General features: G+C 40.9%; 1 protein-coding gene across 3 annotated transcripts in view; it reads left to right on the top strand.

The window, feature by feature from the left end:
- Positions 1–21,496, top strand: part of LOC18428689 (putative serine/threonine-protein kinase SIS8) — a 76,177-nt gene extending 54,681 nt beyond the window's left edge. Inside the window, exons 8-13 of one of the 3 annotated variants that reach the window (XM_011623012.3) lie at positions 9,925–10,003; positions 10,121–10,219; positions 10,349–10,417; positions 17,104–17,153; positions 17,248–17,424; positions 20,625–21,496. In XM_011623012.3, the coding sequence (XP_011621314.1) occupies positions 9,925–10,003; positions 10,121–10,219; positions 10,349–10,417; positions 17,104–17,153; positions 17,248–17,424; positions 20,625–20,730 (580 nt within the window). In that variant the 3' untranslated portion in view covers positions 20,731–21,496. Of the gene's footprint in view, positions 1–9,924; positions 10,004–10,120; positions 10,220–10,348; positions 10,418–17,103; positions 17,154–17,247; positions 17,429–20,624 lie in introns of those variants that run through there. The other 2 variants (XM_088865115.1, XM_088865116.1) reach the window with 2 other exon arrangements.
- Positions 21,497–22,116: the final 620 nt, after the last annotated feature.

Raw genomic sequence — 22,116 nt, 5'->3', positions numbered from 1 at the left:
CACCGAGGCACCGACTCATTCTCTCCCCCGAAGGCCGATGTCAATCCAAACCTAGTCTCCCCCCCTCTCCTCGAGGAGCATCTTGCGATCAACCACTGTTTGGTGCACCACGTGGCTACATCCCATTCCCCCCATCATGTGACTCTTTTTAGTTCGCCCCATCTTGAGGTTCGACGTAGCCCCTCCCCCCATTTGGCATCATCCAGTGCCCCTAGTCTTGTGAAGCCGCTCACCTCTCCCTCTTCAAACAGCCGACAACCAATACACGACCAGCTTCTCCTATCCCAGAGACAGAGGGACCGACACGTGCCTGCCTCTCCTCTCATCTCGAGGAGGTTCCCCCATCCATCACCACATGTCCCCTACTTTTCTCTCTCCTATCCTCTTCCGCTTCCCCAAGCCTTTCCTCTTATGCCTTCTTTGTCGCCTCTACCCTGTTGCAGTGACTCTTAGCTCCCCCACTCAGCCTCTTCTATCCCACTCGCCTCCTCCCTGGTGGACCTCTACCTTGTCTTCGATTTCTCCACCTTGGCCATGGTGCCCATACCCCATCCCACCTCCTCTCGGCGTCCCTTGCCAATCCCCTCCATAACCCTTGCAAGTGTCTGGCCTCTCCTTCGCTAACCCCTTTGCATCACCCATACCCTAACCCGCCCCGCCTCTCCCTTCACTTCTCCTAATCCCTCCCTCTTCCTCTCGGATCCCATCATCGCCCCCTCTCCTCCTTCCTACCCCAACCCCAACACGATCGTCTTTACGGATGACAGAGCCCTCTGCATCTCCATCCATAGATTCCTTCTACTTCACCCTCATCTACATCCCCCCCCCCCCCCCTGCGGCACTCCACTTGCATTCTCTTGGCCCCTTCCAACTTCCTATCTCAACTTTGGGGCCCCTGGGTATTTTTTGTCACCTATTGGCTTCCTTCCCACTTCATCTCAACTGCTACAGCCTCCAAGGTCCCCTCACCATTTAAGGCCCCATACCACACTCCCCTTACCCTTTTGGCACCCCTTTGCACACCTCAACCCCCCCTCCTTCCTCCTTCCCTCCCTTTGACTCCCACCCTCTCCCTCTTCCCTCTTCCCTTGAATTCCTCCCAACTCTTCTTGCTCCTGTGGATCCTCTGTCCCTTCCCCCTCTCTCAATCCCAATTTTTACTACCCGCTCTCTTAGCTGCCATTCCTTTGCCATCTCATAGCCAAACCAATCGTTCCCTCTTCCCTATCTCCCTTACCCCTTCCCCTACATCCTGGGAATGCCCTCCTACCCCCTCCAACAGACCTTCGCCCCACCTGGTTTCAGCTTCAGGGTTCCTTGAGGAGAGCAGTTCCCCCTTTGCTCCACTATTATACCCCTACATCCCTGGCTTTTCTCCAATCGACCCATGCAACCCCAAATGGCTCCCTTCGAACTAATGTTTTAAACGTGGTCTGCCCAGTGCCTAGGCAGTCCAGAAGTCTTGGGCGCGTGACCCAAGCCTAGGCGATCTAGAAGTCCTGGGCACCTGGCCCAGGCCTTGGTGGACAAATAAGGTGGGCTGTCCTTGAGTGCCCGCTTAGGCGCCAGGGAACCCGTCTAGGCGGGCGCAGAGCCTTGAGCGGCTGCCCAAGGTGTGCGCCCCGCTCTGGGAGGGAAAAGGCCCTCGTTGAGGGCATTTTTTGGCCTTTTTTTTTTTAGTACTAAAGGGGCAAAATCATGGGGTTTAGGTTCATTTGAAACCTAAACCCCATTAGAGCCTATTTTAGAGAGGGAAAACCCCAAAAAAACTAGTTTTTGGTGATTTCCATAAGATCGAAGGATTTCTCAAAGTTACCAAAAATTGATCTAAGCATCCCTCATTGATATTAGATTTAGTGAACTATCAAGGTATGAACTTATGGAGTATGGAGGAGTGTGTGCTATGTGGACTTGTGTATTATACATTCGATGTGCCCTAAATCCCTAACTCTTATGTGTTATACAGTTATACTTATACTATTAAATTATAGAGACATTTTTCTTTCTACTGGGCCGCCCAGGTTCTGAGCGCCCGCCTGAGCTCTCTAGACTGCCTAGCGTTTTTTGAAACACTGCTTCCAACTGTTGCAGCCTCAACCAGCTCCCAATCAACTCTTGCTACCTCGGCGGATTCAAACTTCATTGACAGTTTGGACAAGGCACGTCCTTGAAGTCGTGGGCTTTCAATTTGACTGTTCGAAGGAAGCAATCGAAGCTTTCATCTCTGTTAATGCCCAAACGCATTTTAATGTATGTACTAAAGGCAAGAGAGAATTTTCCATCCTCGCTTTTGGGGTCAACTATGGAAAGGGGGAGCCTTTTGCCCATTCTCCTCCTCTGGCTGGCCCAGCCCCCCCGGTATGTTAGCTTCTTAAGCGCCCACCCTCTTCCATCCCTTCCTCGTGACAATCCTTACTTGGAAGGCTATAGAACATTTGGGGTCTAGGTCACCCAAACAAATGGAAAGCAACTCGAGAGTTTTGCCTCAAATACTCACTCTCAGTCTTGGCTTTGGTCGATACTAAATTCCCCCTCCTTTCCCCTAACCTTATTTGCCAGATTTGGGGATTAAGACCTTTGTCAGTGGGATGCCCTTGAAGCCCATAGGACCTTAGGAGGCATATGGGTTATCTGGGACTTCACCCGCCATGCCCTAACTACCTCCCTTGTAGGTATTTTTTCAATCTTTGACATTTTACCTTGGGAACGCATTGTAGTTTACGGCCCCAATTCCAAATGTCTCAGGGAGTCTTTCTGAGAGGAATTCCAAGAGGCCGCATCCACGTTACAAACTATGTGGTGCATTAGTGGCGTTTTTAATGACACCAGATGGTCCTTTGAACACAATTCCAACCCCCGTATTTCCGAAGGCAGCATCAACTTCTTTGACTTCATTTCTCACAATAATCTCCTTGACATCCCTCTTTAAGGAGACAATTTACCTAGGTTCAGTCACTCCTCTAGCTGCTCTTTATCCAAACGCCATAGATACCTCACTTCTTGAGACTCTGTTTTCCTTGACACTCTTGCCCTTGCCCTTTCGAAACCCACTTCTGACCACAAACCCATCCTTCTGGATATTCAGCCAGTTTCTAGAGGGCCTAAATCCTTTTGGTTTGAGTTGGCCTAGCTCGAGGAGCCCAATTTCATGTCAGTAGTCCGTTTTTGGTGGGATTCTTTCTTGCACCAAGTACATAGCTGAGCAGGTTTCCGCCTTCAGCACAAGTTACAGCTCCTAAAATCTGCTCTGAAAAACTGGAGTCGTTGCCTCCTTGATAATTTCCATGCCCAATAAGATGCCTTGCTACGATCGATTTAGCACTGGGACACCATGGAAGATATCAGAGTGTTATCTTTAGACGAGAGGCACCTAAGGTCTCAAGCAAAACTTGACTTTTAGCTCCTCCGAAAGGAAGATATTTTTTGGTCCCAAAGATCCAGGGTCAAATAGCTTAAACATGGTGACCAAAACACACTGCTTCCATAAGATAGCGAATTGCAGAAGGCACGACAGATTTATTTCCCACATCAAGGTCTTTGACCTTGTTTTTGACTAGCCACCCCTTGTTGAAAAGGCCATAATAATATTCTTCGCTCTTCCCTTCTTGGCTCGTGTGCGCCCCATGCCCATGATGGCTGATATATCCTTCCTATCCATTCCACCTGATAGAGCAGCCTGGCTAGAATGTCCGTTCACTGAAGAGGAGATCCTCAGGGTTATCAATGATCTTGGACAGGACCAAGCCTTAGGCCCTGACGGGGTACCTTGTTTCCTTGTTCAAAACTTTCTAAGAAACCCTTTGTCCCAACTAGTTGCATTCTTTGTTGAATTTCGTACGAGAGGCAATATAATGAATGCGACCTTTATAGCCCTCTTTCTTAAAGTAGAAGGTGTCGAAGAAAATCAATGACTCCAGGCCCATCAGCTTGACCGATAGCTTCTACAAAATACTTTCTAGAGTTCTGACGTCCACACTAAGGAGGTTCTTGGTTGTGTAATTCCTCCGACTCAGGGGGCTTTATTAAGGACTGCCAAATCCTCGATGGTGCACTCGTCGCCCATGAATGTATCCACTCTAGATTCTCATCCAAAAATCCTGGGGTGGTCATGAAACTCATATGGGAGAAAGCTTACGGCCATCTCGATCGGGATATTCTAAATGGAGACATCCTGAGGATGGGTCTCGAGCAACGTTGGAGAGGATGGATCTTAAACGCTCTCTTCTTGGTGCTTATTAACAACACCCCAAAGGATTCTTCCCTAGCTCTAGAGGTCTGCACTAGGTGACCTCCTTTCGCAATTCCTCTTTGCAATAGTGGCAGAAGTGTTTAGTAGGTGAATCACCAGGATTTACCACTTTGGACTGCTTTACGACTTCAAAATAGGGAACCATGACCCCATGATCACCCACCTCCAATATGCAGACGATACACTCCTATTCTATGATGCCTCCACACAACAAGTCGATTCCCTGCTCCTCTTCCTTAAATGTTTTGAGATGGCCACAAGATTTAGGGTCATTATGGCCAAATCAAAGATGATGGGTGTTTCCAAAGAGACCCATCTACTTCGTAGTCTGGCGGATAGGTGGGCTATTTGGCAGACGACTTGTCTTCCACCTACTTGGGGTTGCCATTGTGTTGGTAAGCCCAGGTTGCACCAGTGGAGCCACATCATAAACAAGTTTGATCGAAAATTAGCCGGCTGGAAAGGTAGGTTTCTTTCCTCCACTTAGAGGATAACCCTTATCAAGGCCACTCTCTCCAACATCCCTATCTTCCAAATGCCCCTCTTTCACATGCCTGCCTCAGTTGTGGCCGGAGTGGAAAGATTTATGAGAAACTTTATTTGGTCGAGAGTGGGCGGGTGCAAGTACCACCTCACTCTTTGGCAAAAGTGTGCTCGCTCAAAGCCCATGGAGGCTTAGGCATCCGTTCAAATCAAACAATATAGCACTCTTAGGTAATTTGTGGTTGCGATATGCCATACAAGAGAAGCACCATCGGAAAGACGTTATCTGGCACAACTACCGTTGTGGATCCCACACCTGGCTCCCTAATTGTAGGAGTAGCACAGGCCCTCTAGCACTTGGAGATCTCTACTTCAAAACTACAGCCTCTTTATAGAAAACATATGCTTCCAACCTCAGGAAGGTATTGACGTTCTCTTATGCCTGTCCTTTGGTTAGGGCACTAGCCCCTAAGGGAGCAATTCCCCAACCTCTTTCTTTTGGCTCATGACAAACTTTTAAATTCCTTCGGCTCTGTTAGAGCTTTGAATCTTAATTTTAGAAGGTCCTTAGCAAGCAATGAGGTGGAAATGTTCTGGGCAATGTCATCCCTGCTTCACTCTTTTCTTCCCAAGCCCACAGGTTCGACATGATTATCTAGCCACCCACACCCTCTCGAGTATACTTGGTATCCTCGTTGTACTGCAAGATTACCTCGCTCGACGCCCCCACACTTGGTATAGTGGCTAAGCCCCTAGATTTATAGTGGCTAAAACATGGATTTCCTTCATCCCACTCAAGCAGTGTTCCAAAAATCGCCGGGCGGTGCCTAAGTGGCCGGGGGACCCTGCTCGCCCAAGGCCTAGGCGGCCACTCAGAACTTGGGCGATAAAAAAATAAGAAAATAAGTGGATAAGTGAATGGGGAGAACATAGATAGTCCATAATCGATATTTTTATACAATGCTAGAACCATACAAGAGTTAGATAATAGAAACTACAATATAGGAAAAGGAAAATGTACAATCAAAGATTCTACACCAAGAGTCAAGCATCTTCATTCTTCAGTCATCATTATCGTCATTATCATTATCATCATCAAGAGTAGGGTAAGCCTCATCATATGCATCAGATCCGAGGCCATCATCTTCAGAGTCATCTCCCTTTTCAACATAACGCTCTTCCTCTGTTTCTTCTGAATCTGCCTCTTCCTCCTTTTGTTCTACCACCTCTTACTTTGTGCAGATGAGGCCCTAGGAGTCTTAGTTGTTCTACCTGGTGCCCTTTCACCCTTTTCTTGCATTTTGTGTTTCACTGAACTCAAATATTGTATAATCTCCTCCCTGGTAGCCTCATGAACGGTTTTACACAGGGCAACATTCTCCATAATAACGACAAGGTGTTTCTTGAACTGGTAAATTCCCCCATTAATATCTTTTCCACAATAAGTACACCTAATAGGATTTTGTCATTCGGATTCGGATAATGACCATACTTCCAACCCGGATCACCACTTCTAGAATAATCTGGAGAAGATATTTCCATAGAACAAGGCTCATTTTTTTCTTATTTTGGTTCTGCTAAATTCAAATATTGTCTAATCTCATCCCTAAGAGCTTCAGGAACCTTTTTACAAGAAGCAACATTCCCCTTAATACCGGTTAGATGTTTCTTGAATTGATTAATACCCCCATTGATACCTTTTCACAAAAATTACGCCTTTTACCATTTTTATCGTTGAGTTTCAGATTATAACCATGCTTCCAACCCGAATCACCTCTTCTAGCATAACCAAAAATAGACCTATCCAAATGACAAGGATTTTATTCGTGTTTGTGTTTTATCAAACTTATATATTGTTTAATCTCCTCTCTGATAGCTTCAGGAATATTTTTACATGGGGCAACATTCCCCTTAATACCGATAAGATGTTTCTTAAACCGGTTTATACTCCTTTTATTATCCTTTTTACAATAACTGCATCTTATGTAATTTTTATCCAAAGGATTCAGGTTATAGCCATATTTTCAACCCGGATCATCTCTTCGACCAGTTTCTGAAGAAGACATCTCAAAATAATACGAGAAATATAAAAAATAAAATTTTAAAATTACTTTGATTGCTTAATCTCCAAACTTCTACCTTTGAGATTTTTTTCTAGTGTTAAGATCTTCAAAAACACCCTCTAATAGGCCTAACAAAACTCCAAAACTAAATCTAATATCAATGAGTGATTTTGGATCCTTTTCTCGTAACTTTGAAAAGCCCTTCAATCTTATGAAATCACAAAATCTAGTTTTTTAAGGTTTCTCTCTCGCTAAAATGGGATCTAATGGGGTTTAGGTTTCAAATAAACCTAAAGCCCACATTTAAACCCTTTTTTTTTCCATAAAAATCCAAAAATGGCCCCCAACAAGGGGCATTTCCGCCCCTGGGCGGCTGCCTTGGGCTAGGCACTGGGTGCCCACTAGGCGGGTGCCCTACCGCCTTGGGACAGACCACCTATTTTGGCCGCCTAGGCCTGGGTGAGATGTCCAGGACGTCTCGACCGCTTAGGCATTGGGCGGTCCACCTTTTGAAACGTTGCACCCAAGTTGCAAGTGGTCAACTGGATGGCCCTATCTGAGAGAGACTTGATAGTCGACCAACTTCAAAGAAAGGGTTTGTCATTGCCTAACAGATGTGTCATGTGCACTGCAGAAGAAGAACTGAATGCAAACCTCTTCATTCATTGCGACCTGACCATATCCCTCTGGGAAGATCTCTAGCTTTTTAATCAAACCCCTTACTCGGTCCCTCACCTTTATGTTGTATTTCTTTCCCCCCTTGGCCTAAGTCTGGCAGACATCTCTGGCGGGCATCAATGGTTGTCATGCTGTGGGTCATCTGGAACGAGAGAAACTGTAGTATATTCCGTAGGGAGAGGGCAACTATCGGAGCCTTAATCAATAGGGTCAGATCCTCAATGACCTTCTAGGCCAAAAACCTCAAAACTCCTTCAAGCACTTGTCCTATACCGACTTCTACCAAGACTGGCAGAGTTCTTGAACTTGAGGCTTGTCAAGATCCCATTCTCATCCCTCTGGAGACAGCCCAAACCTGGACAATCCAAGGTCAACTTTGATGGCTTCTCTCAGCAACCGAGCCCTTCAGGCATTGGAAGTATCTTCAGAGTCAACGACGGTGGTACCCTCTTCTCCTTCTCCCATTTCCTTGGCCATACTAACTCCATTACTACGGAGGCTTTGGTTCTCCTTCCTTGAAGGACTCAGGAATTTCAATCCCAGTTGGGGTTCTCCATTTGGTAGTTAAGAGAGGCTCCAGAAACATCATCGCCTGGGCTTCTAGTACCTCACCATGCCCTTGGAGACCGGTACATATTTTTGACGAAACCTCGCACATTTGTAGGCCTATCTGTGCCTTGTGGATACTTATTTGGACGGAGGCTAACACAACAGCCGATGCCCTCGCCAGGGGATGACACCATTTTTAGCGCATAGTCCCTAATTTTTTATATCTAGCCAAGCTCTTAGTTCCCCATTTTTTGTATCTATCGCTTTTCTTCATCCTCTTGATGTAGAGCATTTTTTGCGCCCCTTGAGGGCTGTTGTACAGAGCACCCAATATACGGGCTGCCTATACTCCTGTAATATTTTACTACTTCGATACTACAATTAACAGTGTCAGAAAAAAAGAAAGAAAGAAAAAAGAAGAAAAAAAAAGTGACATGTTTTAATGTGAATGTAAAGTTGATATTGTTATCCAAGTGTTTGTGTTGATGTTTAATTAAGTTTTGTGCACTTGTCTTTGATATGCTTGTGCTGAATTTTATGCAAGTGCGAATTGTCTTGTTCATAGCCATCTCAATTGTCTTTGAATGGAAAAGTGAGAGGGGGCGCATTAGATGTGTTGTATCATCCACATTTGTAGTAGTTTTAAGTGTCTTTGCATTGGTTTATGGCCGTAACTTGCTTTGAGCATACTATATACATGGATTCATGTAAGATTGATACAGTAATTTTTTAAATTATACGCCATTGTCATACCTATGCATAGACCTTTCAAATTACACATTCAGTGTCTCACTTCTTCAACAATCCACCCAATGCTATCGCTCATCAAATTAATGAGAATGTCAATGTTCCCACGCATGTTCTGTGTGGTAGAATCAAACTAAGTGGGTGGATGACCAAAAAAAGTGAATGGCAAAATAATCTCCCTTTTTTATAAATTAAAATATATGCTACTCTTTGTGAACTCACATGTTTCAGTTTCATACTGAGTAGAACTTCAAAATACCTCAGAGGTTTGATTTGTAGATATTTTAAATCTTGATTGATTGATCTCATAATAGTGCTCAAAAACTCAAATACGGTAGTCCGCTCAATCACTTCCTAAACCGAACCGACTTGCAGAGATGAGTTAACTTGGGAAAACTGGCCTTTGGGAAAACTGGGTCAGTTCTCCAAATTTTGTATTAACTTTGAGAAAAACAATTTATCTGAGATGCCGGCACATTGAAACCCATGTCCCGGAAGTTGAATAGTTAAAAAATTCATTTATTTAACATTGGGAACATGGGGTTTTATGCCATCAATAGGGATCTCCAAATTTTTGTTGGTACCTTGTTTCTTGTTTATAAATTTTGCTACTTATCCGCAAAAAGTTACCGGTATCCATTTTTTTGTGTTCTCATTTTTCTAATCATATTACTTCATGTATTTTGATTTTTTACTATCTTCCTATGGGTCCACAATGGAAGACTCTTTTTTTGTACTCGAGATAACTGAATGACCTGCAAGGTTTTACATTTCTGATGATTGCTCTACTTCAACATGCCATTATTGTGTATCTGAAGCAGCAATGATGATCAAGAGTCGAAATTTTAGAATCTTGACCTTGATGATCCATTTGATGTATAATGCTGCATCAAAGAAGTTCAAAATTTTCTATGCTATTGGAATCCTGAGTTTTACAAGGAGTATTCCTTTCATTCTAGTGGTTTGAACGGTTCTGGTATCAAGTTATTGTAGTATACATTATCTTTTGAGGATTACTTATGTTGTTGAAATCTCAAATCTATAGCTAAACTTTGAACAAGATAGTATCCCTTTCAGTTATGGACATTCGTGCATGCTTAATGTTTGATTGCTAAGATCTGAGTTGGAAGTCTAATAGACTTGTACATTTTGTAGGGGTAGTTTGTATAGGTTAATTCATCGGCCGAACAATCAATTAGATGAAAGAAGGCGTTTGAGAATGGCACTCGATGTTGTATGATTCCTCCCTTTTGTTCTTCAAGATGTTCTTATGATAGATATAGCTTCATCAAATTGGCATTTCCACTGTTCTTAATTACTTGTCTTTCCCTATGTTTGCTTTGTATCCTAGGCCCGAGGAATGAATTACTTACATAACAGTACTCCGTTGATAGTACATCGTGATTTAAAGTCACCAAATCTTCTGGTTGATAAGAATTGGGTTGTAAAGGTGGTATTCACTTTTCTCTATTTTTTTGTCTTTTGAAATGTTTACATGACTCTGAAAAAGCATGCATTTTTTATTTGATTCTTTTATGCAATCATTTAGTTTGAGTTTCATTATCATGTTGTTACTCAGGTTTGTGATTTCGGGTTATCTAGAATGAAACATAATACGTTTCTGTCCTCAAGGTCAACTGCTGGGACGGTATGTCCCTCTCTCCATTGATGCTTCTAACATTTGAAAGCTTGTGTGTTAGTTGATATTGATTTAATGGAATCCTTGGTACATCAATTCTTCCACAGTTTAAGTGACACAAATCCTTACCAATACAGTATTTAAGTGTTTGTTTTAAATGTAACAGACATTTTGAACTATGCTACGAGTTCTAAGAATGCGAGTCTTCGGTACTGGAATTTATAATCACTCCCCTCACATTAGTTTTGTTTAAATTTGTTACTTTGTAAATGAACTTCTGAACTTATGCATTTATTACTTTATCTCAAGTCAGTGAAACTTGCTGGATTTAGGATGCTCTTCACTGTTCTTTGCACTGTGATCTGTAAAAGACATATAAGGAAGAAACCTCTTGTTTGAAGGATGCATAGTAGTGGCATCTCCTTCTTCATGCTAGATTTATGCCACCTCAAATGACAGCCAGAAAACGTTCACATCTCGTTGGACCTCTTAGCATAATTTCTAAAGCTTCAAACTTTTGGCCCTTAGGGATGAGCCGTTGTTTTCTTTTTCAATGGATACAGGATTTTGCATGGCCTGGCACTTGATGGCCTCATCAACTTATTTTTGTTGATACATGTTTTAATGTGCGAAGGAATTTATTGATCTGTATGTCTTTTTTGTGAATTGCAAGGGGTTAGTTTCTTTATGGTCGCATATCCTGAGAGCTATGCATGAGTAACAGTGGTCATCTGTGGTTGGGGCTTTCACTTCATCCTTTATCAGCTCCAACATTTTTAGAAGTGTTACTGGTGATTATTTTGAAATATGTGGCGATTGACCTCTTATTTCTCATTTCCCCACCAAATGGCTTGGGATGATGCTTATGGTATCCGGTTTAATGCGTCAGCTGGGTAACAGAACTCTAACTTGTAGGGACATTCAAACGAAGACAAAGTTTCTTCCTGTGCCTTTGCTACATCCATCTCATCTTTTGACCAGTTATAATCCTTTGATGAATTCCTATTATGTTGCAAAGAAATTTTTGGTTCTTGAGCCTCATCTTTTTACAAAAGCTCCCAAAGCATTCTGCATCTTGGAACTTTTATCCCTGTTACAGAATAGATTGATGACAACAAACACAGAATTCATTTCAGGTTGTAAAATTGTTTTTGATGTCTTGAGCCCCATATTTGATAAAAGTTCCCAAAGCAGATTGCAAATTGGGACTTCTAACCTAGTGCACTTTGGGCTCTAGTTTGAGCCATCCTATCGACTAATGGCAACATACACATTAAAAGAGGGACTATCTTGATATACCTACTGAAGATATATTTATAGTTTATTAGATCTTACCTCTCAAATTCTTTTACTGAATGACCATGCATTCCTCTTCTGGTTTCTAGTTCTTTTGGTTGAGGCCTCTTTTTAATGGAAAGAACAAATACTAATCTAAAACATCAGTTATGGAAAATGTAGCAACTGCCTGAAAGGTGGACTAAGTGACCGGGCAAGTCAATATCTATTAAATGTTTTACTCTTTTATATGTATTGCCACCCAAATCACTTACAAGTGTCCAAAATATAATTTGACTTAATGAAAAAGCCAAGACCTCTCACTTACATGCCATTAAAAGAAAAAACACATTCATCATGTAGAACGGAAAATTACATAAGAAAGAATGGACGCAACAGAAGTATGGAATATGAAACAATGCGTACCTTGCCGCAGGTTACCCCTTAGGACTTTGTACACCCCAAACCGGGTCTCGTCCACCAATGGCGTACGGGATCTTGGTTCAAGAACACATAACACGATTAGGGAAGCCTAGGCAAAACTCTTAGAGAGCATCACATGGGATTTCCTTGACCAGGGCTCAACACATGAGCATAAGGCATGGACCTAGGGCTAGGGCTTGTGTGGCTTGGGCGTGCCACTTCTTAAGGTTAACTCTTTCCTAAACCCTAATTTGGATGAGAGAAGAAGAGAGAGAAGGCTTGAGTGGGGTACGCCCCCTTTGGTTGCTTGGAGAGAAAGATAGAGATAGAGATAGAGAGATAAGAAATAGAACCCGCATAGCTAGTATTTCTAGGGTTATTGCCATCATCATGAAGTTTAATCTCGGCCTTTGATCTTGGAGACCTATGAGGTGAAGAGATTTCGACCATTCATTCCCTAAATCAGCCATCATGATTAAAGGGATGATGTTGAACCTTATCCCTCAGTTTCCATAACTCTATTCCCATCAAATATTTTGTTCAGAGAAAGTAATCAATCAATCAAAATTAATTTCTTACACATTCCTATTTTTAAATCAATCACAATCAATTTCTTACACCATCCTATTTTGAAATCAATCACAATTAATTTCTTACACCTTCCTATTTTCAAATCAATCAAAATCTACATGAAAAAGTTTCCTAAAATATCTAGTCAACATATGGCATAATTGCCATCTTTCAATTTAGGAAAGTATGAAGGAGGTGGGTGGCCATGTGGGCCTCACACCCCCACGATATGGTCGGCCCAATGGGCCCCCCAATAATTTTTAGATAATAAAATAATTTTTATAAAACCTCTAAATATTTTATTTTTCTTTCTGGTTAAAATAAATCCAGGAAATTGATTTTTCTCTATTTAAAAATCATATTTCATTAAAATAAAATACCTAGAGAGGTCTAAAAATTCATTTTAATTATCTGAGAAAATAATTAAAACATATTAAAACATATCTAAGAAAGTTTGATGGGAATTGCATCTATAGAGTTAGGATTGCGACAAAAACACTGAGGACCATCATCTCTAGAGACTGCATCTCACTGCACCTTCCCAAATTGACCCAACCAATCCCATGACCCACAACCCATCGTAGGGGTTCATGATTGGACCATCAAAGTCATCCAATAAGTGGAGAAGATACGATTATAGACCATAGATTACTGGTCCCTCCTTGAGGACAAGTTCGGGGCCCATTTCAGCAGTATGCTCCATGGGTCCTTCCAACATAGTCTAGTGTTGCAGGGAGTCATCTCTTTTGCACATATACGTCACAGACCTGTATCCAACGGTTTTCTTCCTGGACGGCTATCTAGTGTACATGTCGTGTGATGGTGATGATGAGGATTTAGGCCCTTGTCCTCTTAGGCCATCCATCACACATAAGGGTCAAATCCATGTCCCCTGGGCATATCTCCGACTTCATCGAGGGATAACTCTACATCGAAACCCTTATCAGTTATGCTTGCACGATGCTCAGGATTACAGGTTTTGGAATTCACATTGAGTCAGCCAGTCAAAACTCATGTGAGTCTAAGACATTATCAATGCCCTACACTCCAAGCTGGACCATACTCCCGCTGGAGTCAATAATTCATTATATATTTTCAGTACATGCTCTCATAAGGTATTTAAATGGCCACAAAATCCTAACATTGCCTCATTTGTCTTTCATGTAGAACACATACTGAGAAACACTCCTGGAGTTTGTTCCGAAGAAAAATGAAGTTTCTTTATGTTATGTAGATCTATTATGAAACAATTATAATATATTCATTACTAATGTGTTGAACTTTTTCAATTCCTAAATGATGTTTGGGAGTGTCTGTATGGGAGTATTTAGATTAGTATTGGTTGATGGTATGACAAATCTTTCTATAATATGAAGGGATTTTTTGCTTGTTATGCAGTTCTGTTCAAATGGGAACACCTTACTGCATTCCCTAGATATTAGAAGGGTTCTCAATGATTGTGGATCTCTGGGGGCTGCGGCTGTACCCATAGACAGATGAGCAACTGTTATAGTGGATCAGTAACATTGAGATGATTTCCTGGTTTTTAATTTTCCAATGAAGTGTTTTTTAGATTAGTGGGAAGGCAAAAAAGATATGATGCTTTCTGGGCATCCAAGTATCCCCATGACCACTTTTCTTAGTGAAGCATTTTAACAGCTTTTACCATTAGAGATGATTTGTACCACTTCTTTGCTACATTACAGTAACATTCTCTTAGTGAAACATTGAAAGGAAATGACGTCAACATATCCGTACAACCACTTACCTTCAGGAAATAACTACAGAGCTTGTGACCAATGTTGGATATTTGAGCCATTTGTTTGCGGCATTACAATGATATTACTTGGGTTGTCTACACAAGTAAGCGAATTTATCATGTTGGTCGATTCTACCATTTCTACAGATAACCTCATTATCACCAATTTTACGATTTCCAAAACAATACAAGAAAGAAGCTATGCATTGATTATTTATTTGTAGGAAGAATGGATAAGAGAATAGTTTTTGGAGAAACCAAAAGAAAAGAAAGAGACAAGCCAAGTTCAATGTTGACAATAAGGAGCTTGATGCCTCTTTCCATCCTTTGACATGAAATTGGCTCACTACTTAGACAAACAAACCCCTCTTTCCTGTTTCTCTTTTTCCTTTCCCTTTTGTTTCCTCTCTCATTTTTTATTGATTATTTATTTTTGGCTTGACCAGAGGAATGTCCCCCTTGCTTTGATTTAACTGGAAGTGGATGTGTTTCTTTTTACTTGTTTTGAGGTTTTAAAACTCAGCTGATAGATGTGGAGAAAGAAAAAGGAGTCAGCCAAGAAAATCAGAACTGTCCTCGCTTTTGGGTGTTAAGTAGTGTGGAAGACAAATAGTAATGGAAGAAAGAAAATAAAATAAAATAAATTAGTAAAATAAGGCTCAATAAAGAGAGAAAAACAATAAGGGAAGGGGATTTCTGAAAAAAGAATGAAAGGTAGAGATAAGCTCTCGTAGACATGGAAAGCCGAGGCAAGACAAAGATAATCTTTCTTGATTCTACTCCACAAAGACTTCCTTTTGACTCAGTATCAGTGGTGACGTTTTCAACATTGGGATTTTGTCTCTCAAACTCTTGGTTATTCTTGAGAGTATTTGAGGTATAAACAGGACTTAACATAAACATGGCCAAAATGAAAATTGTGCTGGCCCTGCGTTGGTCTAACAGTCAGCTAGAAGGATAGGTGTGGTGTCTATAGCCTCCCCAGCAAATACTCCCCCTATGCATTGGGAAGCCTCCAAAGGCTTTGTGGGACAAGTGGTGGAACGATTTGAGCGGGGTCTTGCTGCCTTGAGATGTAGGTTTTTATCACTTAGAGGTATAACAACCCTCATTAAAGCGACAATTTGTAATAGCCGGTATGAGGAACTTCCTTTCGTTGGGGAGTGGTGGATCTCACAAGTTCCACTTGGTAAAATGGGAGGTGGGTTGCGGGCCTAATGCTGAAGGTGGATTGGGTATAAGAACCCCAACAATGTGTAATTTAGGTGTCTTAGGGAAATGGTTATGGCACTGTGGTTGTCAAGAGGGATGCCTTTAGCAAACAGTGATTCTCCATAAATATGGTCTGGATATTAGGCTGGCTTCCTAATGGGAGAGCTTATGGTCGGGCTTCCGGAGCCTGGATGGGAATTTAGCTTGTCTTTTTGCCAATTTTATCCCATTCAATTCAGGGCCAAGCATGGTCATAGGATTCGCCTTTGAAAGGACTTATGGGTCTGTAATAGCACCATGCAGTTAGCCTCTGCCGGACTTTTTGCAGTGGTGAGTGCGCCTGAGGCCTCGGTGGCACAATCTTTTGAGATCATAGCTGGGCGGAGACTGTGGGCTCCAAATTTTAGAGGATACGTCATGGAGGAAACCAATGACACTGTCCCTGTTGAACCAGTTTAGTTCCACATTCCTCCCTTGTTCATGGGTTGATAGATGGTTTGGCTCCTTCAGGGGTTTTCTCAGTTTGCTCTTTCAAGAGCCCAATACTGTGTAAATCGGAGTGCCCCACATCAATTCTTGCTCACAAAGCTTGTGTCCATGTCTTTTGCTGAGGATCATCTGCAGCGGAGGGTTGTCCCTTTAATTAGCTGATGTGCCTTAGGTAAGAGGGAAGCGGAAACCAGTGTGCTGTCGAACATTTAATCAACGAGATTCTTCTTATGGTAAATCATTCTTCAAATAAGTGTAATTTTATTGCAACCTATGCTATGTTTCCATGTATCGGCTTATATTGATTGGGTTACACCTGCGTCAATGTAGAGATATTGTATAGACCATTGTCTTTCATGGGGGTTTTACCCTAGGCCTTTGGACTAAAGGTCTCCTTGTTAAGAATGATCATGATTTGGTGCTATCAGTTAAAATTGATAGACTTCTCTTTCTGGAAGCAGTTGAAAACCTCCAATTAGCAGCTTCTCCAGGTATCCATCAGATCTAAGTTGTTCTGGTCTTTCTTATGTTCTTGATTGCTCTACATAATATCTTATTCCATTCTCTTTTCTATTTTCAACCATATTTTCTCTACAGCTCTGTGATCCATTGTTATACCTCACATAACGGCACTCATGATAGTTCTCTGTTCACTTTTATCCGTACATGGATGAAAAATGTGGACACATGGATTGAACTTGTAATCTTCTGGACTCATCTTTTCTATATTCTCATCTTTCATTTCATACATAGACCATATCATCTTTTTGTCTCATAATTGCACATCAAGTTTCATGACGACAAACTTATGTCTAGTCCGTGTTGAATTGCATGTGTGACAAATTAATTTTGTTGGGTCCTTGTTTTGCTGTTCTCTAGGGAATTGATAACCAATTTGGATTGTTGGGTTCCACTTTTTTAATATGATTATTGTCACTCACTAATTTCCTATTTTCTTGCTTTTAAGGCTGAATGGATGGCCCCTGAAGTTCTACGAAATGAACCTTCGGATGAGAAGTGAGCCATCACTTGTCCTGCCATGATTGAGATGTCATTGTTTTTAAAAAGTATTTAATTTTGATTTCATTATGGCTTGGTTTGCTACTTGCAGGTGTGATGTCTATAGCTTCGGTGTAATACTATGGGAGCTTGCCACGATGCAACAGCCTTGGGGTGGAATGAACCCTATGCAGGTTGTTGGTGCTGTTGGGTTTCAGCATCGTCGCCTTGACATTCCAGATGACATGGATCCCGTGCTTGGTGATATAATAAGGAAATGTTGGCAAACGTGAGCATTATGATTTACCCTCGCAAAATAATATCCACACTATGTTTGCAAGGCTGTATTCGATAATTTTAAGTCATGAACTCTTTCCATGCGCTCTTTGTAACTTAGCTTTCTGAACATCATCAACATATTTGTAAATGCCTGAATATCATTGTAAGTCTAGCCATATAGAATTGTAGTTTTTGCAAGGGGATTGTATGCTATGAGACCATTTATCTTTCTTACAAGGAGGTCACAATTATTCTTAGCTATTAGATGTCAAATTGGATGGCTTGGGGTGTGTCTTGAAGTTGGGGAAATTATTTTTTTTGGAAGTTTTGAGTCTAGTCAATGACATGCTCACAACCATCCAATTTGAAATCTAAAGGACAAGAATAATTGTGACCTCCTTGCTAAGAGTAAATAGTCTCTTTTGTATACTTTTCCTTTCCATGGGCACCAATGTGTCATATTGTAATTTCTCCTTTGTATTTAAGATAATGTATATATAATGCAAGGTCCGTGCTCTATGTGAAATTGGGATTGTTTTTGTAATTGTAGCATCAATAAGTCATATAGTCGTTAAAACGTATATTCATTATTTCATCTTTCTATTTCTTGATACATAGAACTTCAATACTGCCTTTTATTTGTCAGCATGGAAGAAGGCAGATAACGGAGCCTGGGATAAAACAAGCAAGAGTTGCATGATGCCTTTACTGAATCTGTTTATCTGTTCGTATTTTCCTATTTACTTGTGCGCAGGACATGATATTGGTTTTCTCCATGGTTTCAAATTGAAAATGATATATTTGAATACATTTGATGCTAAGCTATGGTTTGGTCGTATAACATGGATGAAACCCTGATAATATAGTGACCCTACAAATGTGTCTTTCTAGTTATGACTTCAATTTTGAATTCTGTTTTCGAATAGTTTCCTGTACTATCTAGAAGTCATTTAACCTTTTTGTCATTCTGGCTACCATCCAAATTTGATTTTAGAGAGGCTCTCGAAACACAAATGTTTCTCTTCACCCTTCTCATGAAGGAACCATAACATCTTGCAGCCATTTCATCCCCAACACTAATGTTCTCATCTCGGAAAACAAGGTCCTTAACGAATGTCCATTAGAAAATTGAGAACTTTAGTGGGAACGCACCTTTCCCAAACCCAATCACTACTATGACCAATGTTTCTTTCTCAAATGAGCTCTGGAGCAGATACATTGGAAATTTACCATTCCATTCCTTCTTGCAGATTAGTTGTCAGGTTCTGATTTGGGGTGTAACGCAATGTTTTTCTTTTTTTGTAGCATCTATTGTTGATAAGGTTGTGACATATCTTGTGCCCTCGTGCTTGTGATGGTTCAGAGTTAAAAAGATTACATGTTGCTACTCTGACAATCCACACTTCCATTCTCCTACCTACGTGATTGAGGATTTTGAGTCTGGTAGGCTGAGATCTAGATTTGCGCCCCATGTAAAGATCACTGTGTTTATCATGTTACCTCACGTTTTTCCTAATCATACGACTCTGCATGTTTCAACTACAAGTGAGATTTCTCTATTAGTTTGCTAATATAATATGATTCCCATGTTTTTGTGCACAATATAATAAACGTTGACATAATTTTCCTTTATGCTAGTATGTTTGGGCTTGGATCTCCAATTCCAAAAGTGTTTGCAGGGCCTCGTGGAACCTTTTACCCTTATATGCATGGAAAGATAGGAGGAAACGATTGGGAACTGGATTTGAATTCCTCCACTATGAATTTATATAATGAGTGGTTTTTGGTTGAGATTTCTTCGAATCATAGTTGCTGGAACCGTGTAGGAAAGGTCACGGGCCCACTTCAGGACCTCGATCCCACAATTCCAGGTAGGGATCTTGGATGGAATGTGGATCCCTATATTGTGATCCTCCGTCCCAGCAGGTTGGAACCACGGTTCTCAAGTGTATGATGTAGTGCATATGATGTTTTCTCTACTTGGCATTGATTCATATACATTGGTTAAGGTTTGTATCCAATGGTACTGTGAACCCACACCATTCTCTATCCCTTAAAACTTACTATTGCGATTCCTTCCTCATGGAATCGCGCTTCCCTGTGACAAGGATTGCTCCCTTCATATAGGATCGTACGGACAACAATCCTAATCATAAAGAGCTTCCAGCAATCCATGGTTTTGCAGATCCGAGGCAGCTCCCACTCCTGGGAATGCACCCGCACCTGACAACTACGGTTTGAATCGAAAGTGGAAGGATTAAGTTCGTTTCACCTGTCTATGGTAGTAGTTTTTCTTTTAAATAAATTGCTGTTGGTTTCTAAGTGACCTTTTGAGCACAATATGCAATTCTGCATATTTGCATTCTATTTATACAACTTTAGTTCTTGAATTTATGAGCATACCTAGACATATATAATCTCCCATAATTGTTGACTTCTTGTGCTCAAAGGTGTGACGGTTTTGCTTAGTTGTTTGCTTTGGTTCTCAAAAGGATTTGTTGACCTCTTGACCTTTATTCTTAAGTAAGTATGAAAAAGAAAGACAATATTATAATGTATGAAAAAGAAAGACAATAATATAAGGAAAAAGTTTATGTAAGGTTGCAACCTTAAAATGTAGAACTAGGGATTCACCTCAAAAATCCATCAAAATGGTTGTTTTAATGTTGAAAAACCCTGTGATTGATCATCTTGACATCGAGATGTATGACTATGAAAAATAAAAAGATTTTGAGCCTCAGAAATAGTGCATCTTACAACGTATTATCTACACCGCCAATTTTCAAGATTTTCATATGTTTATAGATCTACTTGATTTTAATCATTTTTGGAATTTAAAATGTTATAATTAGATCTAAAAATAGATTTTGAAATAATACTAAGAACATTTTACATCAAAATTATATATTATGATAAAATTTGAAGGTGCACTTTAGTTGGATTGTTTAAGGTTGCAACCTTATGGAAACCACACCCATAATATAATGTAAATATGTTCCTATCTATTAGAAAGTTAGCAATCCATTCTGCTAAACAGATTTACCAAAAGAAATTATTGTTGATTAGAGCTAATTCAATGAATCTTGGGATTAGTATAAAGAGTTCTACATTGTGAAACTCCTCATATTCCAGCAAGTGTGTTCCATCTATGAATGAGGATGTTCAATGTCCATATGCTCAACTGACCCTTGAAATGCATGTCTTTGGCAGAGATCCAAAATTGCGGCCTTCATTTTCTGAAATCATGGCAGCCTTGAAACCGTTGCAGAAGCCCATGACAAGCACATCTGTTACTAGACAAGGGCGCAACAGATAAACCAGCCAGCCAAATGACAGACATCTGGAAACAACCCGGTGGGCCAACCTGGTTCAAACAACAACTGAGGTTGATGATTCATGACAAATGGATGAGAGAGCTAACATCTTGGAGCTCTCAAAGCATCGATGTTCATAAGTTGCCCTCTGCCTTCTGTGAGGGTTCATATATTTTTTGGGATTGGTGGGTGTTATTTCAGTGGTTTTTGTAAATTCTTGGCTTGTTAGTTATCCATCCCCATTGTATTGATGAAGGTTTCCAGTTGATTGGGCAGTTCCAAGTGTAAATTCTTTGCTCTTCATTCTCCATTTCTTGCATACAGATTCTTTTGGAGAAATTTGGGATTTGTTTTGGTTCCATCAAATTTATGGGTAGGTATTGGGTGTTTGAGTTACCAGGTCAAGTTCAGAAATGTTTCTTGTGATAAAATCACGCTCCCATCAACCTTCACATTGGGAATGGGGGTATGGCTTTATGATACGTGTTTTCAAAGGCAATCTGCTTGAAAGGATTTGTGACGATCGGTGGTTGGAGGGCGAAATAACTGGTCAAGCGAGCCAGATTTATGCAGATGGAAAGACCATAACTGTGGGGGCAGGCAACTTTGATTACAAATGAGGATAAAATTATCCAAAATGCCATCAGATTTGATTTGTTCAATGGTAGAAAGTTGATTTCTTCTGCTATACTTGCATAAAGGAATGTATTCTCCTAGTGTTTTGCTGATTCTTATAAGTTTAATCTTTATTTACTACCAAGAGAAAAACTTAAATCCTTATTGCGGTTAATTTAGGCAGCAATAATATCAGTCTCTAAGATGTGCTTTATGTTTTTTATTTTCTGAATGTTAACTGTAATATCATTATTGTGTAATCAAAATTGATTATGTAAGGTTAAAATCTATTACCAAGCAAGTCTATGAGAGAGACTGCCGAATAGGGTCAGAGAGTAAGTGTGAAGTTATGCTCTATCTACTCCTTGCTTGGCTAGAGTGTCAGTCTCGCCGATGTCTTGCCAAGAAAATTGGACTGCGGCTTTCGTCTTCTTGAGCATGATTCAAGGGTCTTCCAAAATGTAACGCAGTGCTCCTGGGGTCTGTCAGGTTTTTGGGCAGCATTCGATCTTTCTGAGTCTCCGAGTGCAAGTCCCAGCAGGCCATGAGTATTTTGCTGACGGTCGTCCTCCAATAGTCGAAATGGATTCCTTTGGAACAGCTTTTGACTACTAAGGTTGCACATGGGTTAGGTAGAAGCAGACTCGACTCAATTAAGTCCAACTTAGATCCGACTAGGACCTGGGTTGGGTCCAAGTCAGTTGGACTTGGACCTGATTAGAGACCTGCAGGGTCGATTTTAGTTTGGTTCAAGATATAGAAAAATGAAGAAT

Source organism: Amborella trichopoda, chromosome 4, assembly GCF_054954075.1.
Source record: "Amborella trichopoda isolate Santa Cruz 75 chromosome 4, AtrichopodaSantaCruz75HAP2 v2.0, whole genome shotgun sequence".
Taxonomy (NCBI): domain Eukaryota; kingdom Viridiplantae; phylum Streptophyta; class Magnoliopsida; order Amborellales; family Amborellaceae; genus Amborella; species Amborella trichopoda.
Note: the sequence above shows the minus strand (reverse complement) of the source record. Positions and strands in the feature narration are given on the sequence as shown.